Genomic DNA, 12,655 nt, shown 5'->3' with positions numbered 1-12,655 from the left:
CTGGCCAATCACAGTGCGTCTTTTCTGGGACTTATGTTACGCACGCGGAAGCTTGACTCATGCTTCGCAAGGAATCTCTGGAAAATTGTGCCTTCAATTTTGACAAGCCCCCCAGAGCCGGAAGAGGCGTCTACGTTTATATGCTGTAACCGGTGTCATGTGACATGGGGAAGAGACCATGTGACCACTAGGGTTCCTTCAGAGACTGTAACCTGTGTCATGTGACATGGGGAAGAGACCATGTAACCACTAGGGTACCTTCAGAGACTGTAACCTGTGTCATGTGACATGGGGAAGAGACCATGTGACCACTAGGGTACCTTTAGAGACTGTAACCTGTGTCATGTGACATGGGGAAGAGACCATGTGACCACTAGGGTACCTTCAGAGACTGTAACCTGTGTCATGTGACATGGGGAAGAGACCATGTAACCACTAGGGTACCTTTAGAGACTGTAACCTGTGTCATGTGACATGGGGAGGAGACCATGTGACCACTAGGGTTCCTTCAGAGACTGTAACCTGTGTCATGTGACATGGGGAAGAGACCATGTGACCACTAGGGTTCCTTCAGAGACTGTAACCTGTGTCATGTGACATGGGGAAGAGACCATGTGACCACTAGGGTACCTTCAGAGACTGTAACCTGTGTCATGTGACATGGGGAGGAGACCATGTGACCACTAGGGTACCTCCAGAGACTGTAACCTGTGTCATGTGACATGGGGAGGAGACCATGTAACCACTAGGGTACCGTCAGAGACTGTAACCTGTGTCATGTGACATGGGGAGGAGACCATGTAACCACTAGGGTACCGTCAGAGACTGTAACCTGTGTCATGTGACATGGGGAGGAGACCATGTAACCACTAGGGTACCGTCAGAGACTGTAACCTGTGTCATGTGACATGGGGAGGAGACCATGTAACCACTAGGGTACCGTCAGAGACTGTAACCTGTGTCATGTGACATGGGGAAGAGACCATGTGACCACTAGCGTTCCTTCAGAGACTGTAACCTGTGTCATGTGACATGGGGAGGAGACCATGTAACCACTAGGGTACCTTCAGAGACTGTAACCTGTGTCATGTGACATGGGGAGGAGAACATGTGACCACTAGGGTACCTTCAGAGACTGTAACCTGTGTCATGTGACATGGGGAGGAGACCATGTAACCACTAGGGTACCTTCAGAGACTGTAACCTGTGTCATGTGACATGGGGAGGAGAACATGTGACCACTAGGGTACCTTCAGAGACTGTAACCTGTGTCATGTGACATGGGGAGGAGACCATGTGACCACTAGGGTACCTTTAGAGACTGTAACCTGTGTCATGTGACATGGGGAGGAGACCATGTAACCACTAGGGTACCTTCAGAGACTGTAACCTGTGTCATGTGACATGGGGAGGAGACCATGTGACCACTAGGGTACCTTCAGAGACTGTAACCTGTGTCATGTGACATGGGGAGGAGACCATGTGACCACTAGGGTACCTTCAGAGACTGTAACCTGTGTCATGTGACATGGGGAGGAGAACATGTGACCACTAGGGTACCTTCAGAGACTCCTTGCGGTCCAGCTTGTCTGTGGGGGAGGTGTCGTCCTTATCCACGTCATTGAACAGCCTGGACTCGGACTGCAGGGGACAGAGGGGTCAAGGGTCAAGGTCAAACACTGCCATACATATACAGGGTCAAAGGGCAAACATGCACATACTTCTGCTATGTTTGAATACGAATCCGGAAAAGTTGCCGTTTTGGACATGAGGTCTCCACTCTCCACCCGACAGAGACAGTATATTGTGTACGCGCACGCACGCACGCACGCACGCACGCACGCACGCGCGCAGCCACACACAAACCCCCCCACACACACAGACACACCAGCTATTTTCATTTGTTTAAAGGCTATTTTGAAATAGGGGCTCGCCAGCCAGAAGCTATGGTGGTCCTTGGCATGGTGTGGGAAGTGGGAACCCCTCATGTGATCTACGTAGAATTCTACTGGACATGTTGTTGCGTGCCACGTCACTGCTTTGTCTGGAAGTGTCTACACGTGGACTGGCTCCTCCTCCACTGTGTGGTCTCTATAGCCACAGGAAGAGACACACTGCGGACTTTTGGACAGAATGTCCTCTCCATCAAGGGACAGAATGTCCTCTCCATCAAGGGAAGCCTGTCGCTCTATTATATGGGAAACGCCCCCACCTTGTGTATATAAAACACAACTAAAACAATGGTTAAATGTGTCAGACATGTGACCATTGATTCATTTTAAATGTTAGATGGGTCAAAATAGGTTAGTTGTTAGTTAGGATTAAATTAGGTATGGTGTTTTTATTTTCAATTTTGTTGTTGTTGTTTGTTGATTTTTCCTCTATATTCGTCATGTTGTCACTGTGGTGTATTTGTACGTACTGTAGGACTACGGAGGGAAATGAGCTTCTAGCTAGCTAAATCTTCAATGTTCGTCAATGTGCATATAACCTGGGAAATAAATACTCATGCTAATCATGCTGTGCTTATCAGCTGGCTGAGGACTGCACCAGTCATTTGTCAGTGACTGAGTCCTCTGACCCTACTCACACCCTGGGGTTTTGAACCATCAACCCAGTGACCTGCAAGCTGAGATAGCTGGGGGCGTAACCAGTCAGTCAGTAAAAACATAAATAAGTGTTAAAGTGTTCCTGTGATTTGTCAATATGTAGTCCCTTTGAAGGAGTCTAGCGGTTTTAATATTGTTAGCGCTTTTAGCACACTTTTTAATTAGTTGTGTGTTTCATCTCTCTCTCAAATTGAATGTCCTGTCTGGTCTGTGACCTCAGGTCTCAATGAGATTAGCTGTTTTGAAATCTTGAAAATATGTGCAAATCTTTGAATATAATATGTTTAAAGCATGTTTTTATTTTTAAACTACATTTTTTGCTCCTGGAGGCACAATACATTTCTAGATGGCGGTCCCTTCCTGGCACAATACACTTCTAGATGGGGGTCTCTGGCACAATACATTTCCAGATGGGGTAAGGTTCATTGTTCCGAAATTACTATCCCTATCTCTAACCCTAACCTAAACATAACCGCAAGCACGGGAGCAGTGTATGTTCGCCAACCTTAATGCATGTTCGGACTAACGGGACTTCGGATCTATGGGCAGTTCCCGAATTGGGGGGTCCTTGGCACGTAAAGGTTCGAGAACTGTACTGGTCTAAATAAAGGTTAAATAAATAAATGCATTTTTAAAATGTGGCTTTGCCTGCATTATAAACAATGTTAAGTAGGCTAAGTGTGTGAAGAAGACCATACAGTATATTGTTTTGCCAAACCCTGAGCCAGGACCAGCCACTTTGTGTTGACAAGAGGGGGGTTTCTTAGCACGGTACGTGCTGCATGGGACTGCATGAGACTCAGCCGCGTCGAGGCTTCCATTGTCCCAGAAGGAGGGCTTCTGGGCCAAAGGGCCAGCTGTGTCCTGACTCCTTGCATCACCCCTGATGACATGCCAGCCCTGGGATGAAAGGATTATCGGAGCACCGAGGAGCAGACAGCAGCAAACGCTGAGATGACCCGAAACGACCTGTCTCGGCCTAAGGGATGGCAATGTATGTCACCCCCCCACCCTCCCCACACCCCCCCCCCCCCCCCCCCCCACACACACACACACACACAGCAGCGTTTATTGATGCCCGTGCAACGTTAAGAACCTATCAAGCGGTTGCCTTGCTCATGCCGTGTCCTGTGTCATCTGCGCTATCAGCACATATAGACAGACTGAAATTCCACCAAAATGTGGAATTTCCTACCACCAGCCATCAAAAAGTGTGACTCCCTCAAAGCCGCCATAAAAGATCACCTGGATTGCAAAGAAATTACCCCCACAACGCTTAATGTGTTTTCCTTTTAGCATTATTGTATAACTGTACGTTACTTTTTGTAAACTATTCAATCAATCAATCAATCAATCAATCAATCAATCAATCAATCGTTATGCAGCAAACACAATTGTACTGATTTATTGACTAAAGGCCCATTTATACTGCTTTTAAGTCAGTTTAACAATGTACACTGCTCACGTATACTGTACATCTATGCATGGACAAAACAATGTACACTGCTCACGTATGCTGTACTTCTATGCATGTACACTGCTCACGTATGCTGTACTTCTATGCATGTACACTGCTCACGTATGCTGTACTTCTATGCATGGACACTGCTCACGTATGCTGTACTTCTATGCATGGACACTGCTCACGTATGCTGTACTTCTATGCATGGACACTGCTCACGTATGCTGTACTTCTATGCATGGACACTGCTCACGTATGCTGTACTTCTATGCATGGACAAAAAAGGTGATGTGGAGGATGTTAGCATCTTTGTGCACCAGTGTTGTTTTTGGCAGCAAATCTCTATTTTAGTTTAGTCATAGTTTTTGGAATGAAACTTCATTTAGTTTTAGTCATATTTTAGTCACCTGGAATGTCTTAGTGTTAGTCTAATTTTAGTCGACAAAATGTCAGGCGGTTTTAGTTGACTAAATCTACAGTTGATTTAGTCGACTAAAATTTATTTTGGTGGGCCTTGATGCCGTCGCAATGACTTATTTTACACTTGCTGACCACGATTGGGCAATCCACCACTGACATCAGTGCCGATGGCAGGCACTCTGAAACTTTGGCATGTCACATCTGTATGTACGTAGATCACATCTGTATGTACGTAGATCACATCTGTATGTACGTAGATCACATCTGTATGTACGTAGATCAAATGACTTAAAGACAAGGTCAAATGGAAGCTGTATTTATGCGATGCGAAACATATGCACCCAGCCGCCAGTTATTTCATTGTGTACAAGCTCACAGCACAGTATGAAGTGACACTAATCTTTAGCATTAAAAAAAAAAGTATTAAATTTTTCTTTACTTCTGGGGGTCCCTGGCACACAGCATTTGCAGAGGGGTTAGGCTGAGGGTTGAATACATCTACAGTATCTATAAATGCCCCAAGTCTCTGTGTGTAGTGTACATCTGTAATCCACGTAACTCGAGAACAGTTCGCCCCACCGACTTCAAATTCGACACATGCGTTCCACACCCCCACAGAGAGCGTTCCACACCCCCACAGAGAGCGTTCCACACCCCCACAGAGAGTGCAGTGCCCGGCGTCGGTTTCTTACCTGGCTGCTTGGTGACTGGGCGGGGCTGGAGGGACTTAGCTCGTCATTCAGCATCGGGATGCCGTTTCTGTCTGTGTCGCCCCCTGGTGTGGACGAGTAGTATGACAACAGACAAAGAATATTATATTTATATATTTTTTGCTATTTTTTGGAATCAGGAAAGTAAGATGTTTAATTAATTTCAATGCATTTAGTTATAGGTCACTTATGTTAACTTTATGAACTTAAATGCAATGGACATAAAAAAACTAAGTAATTAAAGCGGGTTAAGTTTGCATGGCTGGAATTGGAACAGGTGAAATCAATAATATATCAGCATTCCGATATTAACCTGTGATCCGCATTAAGTGAAGGTGGGGGTCGCATGTGGCAACCGGGCCGCCAGTGGCCGCCATGGTCTTTTTACTTTACCTGCCCTGAGGGCGTAGAGGTCTGTGTCCCCTCCGTAGGACAGGTTCCGGGTCAGGGAGCGCGGGTCAATCTTGGGCGGCGAGGTGGCATTGGGGCACAGCGAAAACCTCCGCTGGAATAAATTCTCCTCTTTCATCGTGACAAGCTGCTGCTCGTCCTCTGGAGAGAGAGAGATAGAGAGATAGAGAGAAAATCAATAACAAATCTACAGGTGTATATTGTCGAGGTCATGTGAACATCATTTCAACATCGATCGTTTCTGATGAGTTTGACATGCTGTAGAGTCAGTTGTCAAATATTGTCCTACAAGAGATTCATCACTCCATGAATCCATTCTCGCATAACCAGTCCATACCCGCGTTTTACTGGTCTAGTGGTTCTAGTGGTTCTGGTCAAGGCCACTGGCCATGACAATATTCCCTCCAAATTTCTCCATCTCTATAGCTCCAATTATCACCCACATAGTAAACCTCTCCATCAAACAGGGACAGGTCCCCCAAGATTTCAAACTGGCCAAAGTAACCCCCTTGCACAAGAAAGGGAGTAAATTAGACCCCGGCAACTACCGGCCTATTTCTATTCTAAGCTCCATCTCGAAAGTGATGGAAAAATAGTCTATGAACAGGTTGAAAAGTATCTTGCCACTAATAAATTAATGTACGAGTTCCAATCTGGCTTCAGAACATCCCACTCCACTGACACATGCCTTCTCTATTTGAGCGACCACACCAAACATGAGGTGGATGCTGGCAAATACTGCGGCATGGTCATGCTGGACCTCCAAAAGGCTTTTGACACCGTGAACCACTCCATACTGGTTAACAAGCTTAAAGCAATTGGTTTCGATATCACATCAGTGAGCTGGATGCAATCCTACCTGGAGGGGAGAGAACAGATGGTGGAGGTGAATGGAACACTGTCCCCCCCCCCCTCCCAGTGAGCTGTGGCGTTCCACAAGGAAGCATACTAGGGCCTTTACTGTTCCTACTGTAATATATGTTAACGACATGACTTCAGCTTGTGACTGCAACTTGTTCCTGTTCGCAGATGACTCGGCACTGCTAGTCTCGGACAGGAACAAACTGCAGGTTGAAAAGGCCCTCAGCTCTGAACTCGGTAGAATCTGCACCTGGCTCGCTGATAACAAGCTATCTTTACACCTGGGAAAAACTGAATCCATTCTCTTTGGCTCTAATAGTAATCTCAGCAAGGCAAATGGCTTCTTGGTTAGAGTGGGTGACAATGTTATCACACGTAAAGATGAAATGACCTACCTAGGTTCCATCCTGGAGGCTAATCTTTCCGGTGATAAAATGGCCACCAACGTAATCAAAAAAGTCAACCAAAGAACAAGATTCCTTTACAGGATCTCCTCACTGGTCAACAAAACACCTTGAAGACCTTAACAGGAGCCCTTGTACAAGGTTTCTTTGACTAGGCATGCACCTCCTGGTACCACAGCACCTCAAAGGCCCTTAAAACTAGGCTCCAGACTTCCCCGAACCCACCTCACCCCTGCCCACTTTGACAGGCTGGAATGGCTTAGGGTCGACGACAGAGTACAGCATCTTGCAATGGGTCTGGTCCACAAGATTCGATACACCACCAAGATACCCATGTACCTGTCTATATACTTCTTTAATGTTAACGAAGTCCACACCCACAACACCAGAGGGAGTGCAACGAACCATGTACAACCCAGATTCGGCACAAACAAGGGACTAAATTATTTTCGCTCCTATGCCACCAAAATGTGTAACGCCCTACCAACAGTCATTAAGACATGCAAATCCCTTGACTCCTTCAAAACCGCTCTCAAAGGGCACCTACGGATGGCTGCAATTCGAAACTGGCCCCCGTAAAATCTGAATCCCCCCCCCCCCCCCCCCCCTTTTTTCCCTCACTTTATATGTTTCTTTTCCCTTTTTACCTCCATTATGATGAATTCCTGTTCTGTTCTTTGTCTATATAGAAGTGTCTATTTGTACGTCTCTAAATGTTTTGATGAATTGAACATGGTGGACCCTCTTGTAAACAAGTGTAATGCTTAATTGGGTCGTCCACTCACAGTTAACAGCCTTTGTATTGAATTTGTGCTTGAAATGTACTGTAATTCTGCAAACTGTTAATAATACATATTTCAATCAATCAATCAAAAAAACCTTTGAATTCAAAGCGTCCAAACTACAAATAGAACCAAATGGACCCGTTTTGGTTGGATTTTTAGTACACTCGCAGAGTTATAGTCCTATATGACCCTCACAGAACCCTCGCTGAGGGTCCCTGGATGGACCCACTGTACGAGTCCATACCTGCTTTTCCACTCACCCACCCTCCATCCAGGCTATGGACTAGATGCCAGATCCCATAGCTTGTGGGGACCGCGGTCACAACTACAAAATGCTGAACAGGCTTTCTCCCTGCATAATGTCAATGCCTACAGTATGTGTAAATTCAGATCAAAAAGGATTATTGGTTTTGTTCATTTAAAGGTAGGGTAGGCTAAGTGAATATTTCTTGGATAAAACTATAAATGTATATATATATAAAATAGTTTATTATTATTATTTATTTAGTTTTAAAGGTAAGACAGGGTTTTTCTGGTAATATAAAGGTGTATTCTCTCCAGCTTTTTGCAGAGTAATCTAGTAAGAGAGCGGCGACACTAGCGTTGACTCCCATTTTAACAATGGAATGCGGAAGTGCTCATTCTATCTCAATGGGATAGTTCCAATGTTTGGAACAATAGCCCATAGGCACCCGCTTTGCGGCGAGATCAAAGCGTGTCGCCACTCTCTTACTATTCCACTCTGGCTTTTTGATAAACAGAAAATAAAATGTTCAGGTAGGTGACATAACGTCAGCCAATCAGGAGAGAGTACCCATTTATCAGATTCCAGTTCCAATTTTGTCAGCTCTTTTTTTGTTGTGTCATCATCACTTCCAATTTAACTTGTTTAATCTCTATCCTGTCCGGGTTCTCTATCCTGATTGGATACAATTGGTATCCTGACTTTATCTTCTGTTGAATAAAGAGCTGGAGAGACATGGAGACTCCAGTTACTGAACACAATAGCAATGAGTACTATCAGGATAATAGGATAGTGCTTTTTTGAGTGGTGTAAACCACTCCTACAACTGGCTTTGTTAGTGCAGAAAAAATGAGCATGGTTGCTATGTTCACCCTGTTCACCCGGGTGTGATTTCATTACGTCAGACATGATTTCATTACATCAGACAGGCTATATTACACCACTCAGTTCACACGGGTGTGATTTTTTAAACATAGCTGATGTTGGTTATCCTCAATTCCTACTAGCTAACCTCCCCCCTCATCCCCCACCTCCCCCTCCTCCTCTCTCTCATTCCCCATTATCAGGCTATAACAACAAGCCACTGTAGGAGACTGTGTCGCTGGCTGACTCACACCCAGCAGCACAGTGACAGTATTATACTATAGTGTACTGTAGTGTAGTGTATGTGGTGGTGACAGGGCCTAGCACGCTGCATGATGTCACTGTATGGGACAGATTATTAGCCTCGCCACACTGCTAGCTAGAGCTGCACGGCCCTCTACAACTAGCACACTGCACAGAGACTACTAGTCTCTCTTCATCAATCTAATTGCTTTCAAATATTTTAAAATGATTGTCCGCCCCCCCACCAAATTTTCAAAAACAACTACAATAGCAGATGAGTCGTGAGCTTAATTGTTAGCTATTTACACTATTCGTCGTACGATACTGTACCGCCCATGAGCAGTGGTCCTTCGGGGGGTTCCAGGGGGTCCCCAGCAAAATGTGTTAATACAGCATTACAATCATTTTAACCCCTTTATCCATGTCTTATACGTTGGCTATCCAAAAACAGCAGGTCGACAAGCTACAAAATATAACAGATGTACTGTACAAGCTGCAAGCTTGTATGCCTACATCTGCTATTTTTTAACCTTTTTGAAAAAGTCTTTGAAAAGTTAAAATTTTGTGCAATGGTTAATGCAAATGAATAGAACGTTCTGCTGCTCGACCACAAACCGCAGTGGGAGCGGCCATGTCCTACACTGCATATTACTGTATGTATATAGTGTAGGTATACCTAGAGAATGATGCCAATGACTCCCCCTTGCCGGGACAAGGGTGTGCTTGATGAGCTGTGTGGGGCAGCGCCAGCTGGTGCTGTTAACGGACCAATAGCATGAGGATAATCTCTCCTCCAGGACCCCTCCATCCATCCTCAGATGAAAATGCCCCTCCGGCACCCTTAAGGGTCCCGAAGCAGAACGCACTGGCCTGCCCCCAACAACAGTTGTGACAGCGTGTGGACGCCTTTTATAGTGTGTTGTAATGAACAAGGATGTACTGTCAGGGTGTGGTGAGCAGCACACAGTGTGGTAATTCACACACACACACACACACACACACACACACACACACACACACACACACACACACACACACACACACACACACACACACACACACACACACACACACACACACACACACACACACACACACACACACAGTCACACACACACAGGATGTACCGTCCGTTAGGGTGTGGAGTGCAGTTTCTTTTTAAGATTAAACTCTATGGTAAAGGTAGCAGGTATAGAATATATATTGAATGCATTCCATTCGGTCCTTCCAGACCGGCTACACTTACGCGCAATATAAAATATTATTATTCTATCAACTTGTTTACTTTATTTTGTCTCATCTTTTCCACACTGTTGAGATACAGAAGGATCGAGTACAACAATTTCACAGTTACAATACAAGGCCTTGAAGTTAGGCAGCATGCCGTCTCTGGCGGGTGGAAACCTCATATGTCTAAAACTGCATAAAAAGTAGCAGATCTACAAGCTCAAAACCTGCCACGCTTCAAGCTTGTAGCTCTGCTACTTTTGATGCTTTCGTGTGTGCCGCTGTAGTATGATGACCCTATAGGGCGTTGATATACGAAAACACACAACAACTTAGAATATGTAGATAAGAGGTTTCTGCCCGACAGAGACGACACAGTACATTACATGCAAAGTTAAACAGATATTTGTTTCACACATCTGTCTGTTAATGAGTGAAGGTATTCATATTGTTTACTCCCAGGGGGAGACGCAGTGATGAAGCATTCCAACTCCCTCCCTCCCTCTTCTCTGGGTTCTCTCCCTCTCTCTCTCTCTCTCTCTCTCTCTCGTTTTCTCCTCCATCAAGCTCCGCCAGGCTTATCGACGAGGCATGACTGAAGCTATTTATAGCCCCGGGGATTTTTCAACTGCAGGAGGGTCGTCGTCGCGGCTGCATCCAGACAGATCGTTAGTGCTCGTTCAGCCGGCCCTGCGCTAGAGGTTAATGGAGCGAGGCCAACCGCCGGGCCACCTGGGTCCATGCCGACCCAAGACCGCCGGGCCACCTGGGTCCATGCTGACCCAAGACCGCCGGGCCACCTGGGTCCATGCTGACCCAAGACCGCCGGGCCACCTGGGTCCATGCTGACCCAAGACCGCCGGGCAACCTGGATCCATGCTGACCCAAGACCACCGGCCGATCAGATATCCCATCAATTCACTGGTTCCCAAACAGTGGGCTGGGACCCATTTTGTGGGTTGCGGAGCAATTTACACACACACACACACACACACACACACACACACACACACACACACACACACACACACACACACACACACACACACACACACACACACACACACACACACACACACACACACACACACACACACACACACACACACACACACACACACACACACACACACACACACACACACACACACACACACACACACACACACACACACACACACACACACGCCAGCAACTAGCAACTAACCACCACTGCATGCAGCAGTCCGCACCTACAACTTCTCTCTGACTGCACAGTGGTGTATTGTGTAGAAATATCATAGTATCATAGATGTGAGATCTCTCACACTGTGTTCAACCGTGGCGAGGCTGTTAGCTCAGCGTTGCTATGGAAGCCAGCAGCGCTGCACTATTTGTCCCTGAATGGAATTGCGAGACAAGAGTGGGCGGGTGCATGAGTGTGTGTGTGTGTGTGTGTGTGTGTGTGTGTGTGTGTGTGTGTGTGTGTGTGTGTGTGTGTGTGTGTGTGTGTGTGTGTGTGTGTGTGTGTGTGTGTGTGTGTGTGTGTGTGTGTGTGTGTGAGCCGTGGCCAGAACAGACACATTGCTCTTTCCCACAAAACCCATTAGAGATATTAAAAAGCTGTAGTATGACCCATTAGGCAGTTCATTGACAAAACAAGTTCAAAAACACAAAAAGTTAAAATGTGGAGATAAGAGGTTTCTCAACAACACATGAACTGAGGGCTTTGTGTGTTTTTTTTCTGATTTTTGAACAAAGTACTGCAATCTCTCGTGTACCACACTAGATGATGCATACTAAACTGTACATGCCATGTGTACACCTGTACTCAAAGTACACCACCACCACTCTCCGGTCATTCTCATTCTCTTCAATTTCTTTAGTCGACTTCTCTTTTCTCTGACCTTTCCATCATCTCCCGCGTCGTCTCCATTTCACCATGATCCTTTGTGCTCTTGAGAGGAAGCAACCAAAAGAGAAAAGCAAGGTAGATCTATCCTTTCCCCCCAAAAAAGAGGAAGAGTCCCATGTGTGTGCTGCTCCCTGGATTGGTCTATAAATAGCATTCCAGTTGCTGCAGTGTGTGTGTGTGTGTGTGTGTGTGTGTGTGTGTGTGTGTGTGTGTGTGTGTGTGTGTGTGTGTGTGTGTGTGTGTGTGTGTGTGTGTGTGTGTGTGTGTGTGTGTGCTGAACCCTGGGTGTGGTGCAGCCTCATGTAAGAGACAGCGTGGCATGATGCTGCGTTCACACTGGCTTCTACACCAGATACATGATGCTGCGTTCACACTGGCTGCTACACCAGATACATGATGCTGCGTTCACACTGGCTTCTACACCAGATACATGATGCTGCGTTCACACTGGCTGCTACACCAGATACATGATGCTGCGTTCACACTGGCTGCTACACCAGATACATGATGCTGCGTTCACA

General features: G+C 46.0%; 1 protein-coding gene across 1 annotated transcript in view; it reads right to left on the bottom strand.

Moving 5' to 3' along the window:
- The window catches only part of osbpl5 (oxysterol binding protein-like 5), a 158,577-nt gene that overhangs the window by 57,856 nt on the left and 88,066 nt on the right, over positions 1-12,655 (bottom strand). The window contains exons 3-5 of the mRNA XM_079500442.1: positions 5,595-5,753; positions 5,184-5,266; positions 1,561-1,641 (exon numbers count right to left, since the gene is read on the bottom strand). Of these exons, the coding sequence (XP_079356568.1) occupies positions 1,561-1,641; positions 5,184-5,266; positions 5,595-5,730 (300 nt within the window). The 5' untranslated portion in view covers positions 5,731-5,753. The remainder of the gene's footprint in view (positions 1-1,560; positions 1,642-5,183; positions 5,267-5,594; positions 5,754-12,655) is intronic.

The sequence above is a fragment of the Electrona antarctica genome, assembly GCF_951216825.1.
Source record: "Electrona antarctica genome assembly, chromosome: 5".
Taxonomy (NCBI): domain Eukaryota; kingdom Metazoa; phylum Chordata; class Actinopteri; order Myctophiformes; family Myctophidae; genus Electrona; species Electrona antarctica.
This window is presented reverse-complemented; position numbering and strand designations above follow the sequence as displayed.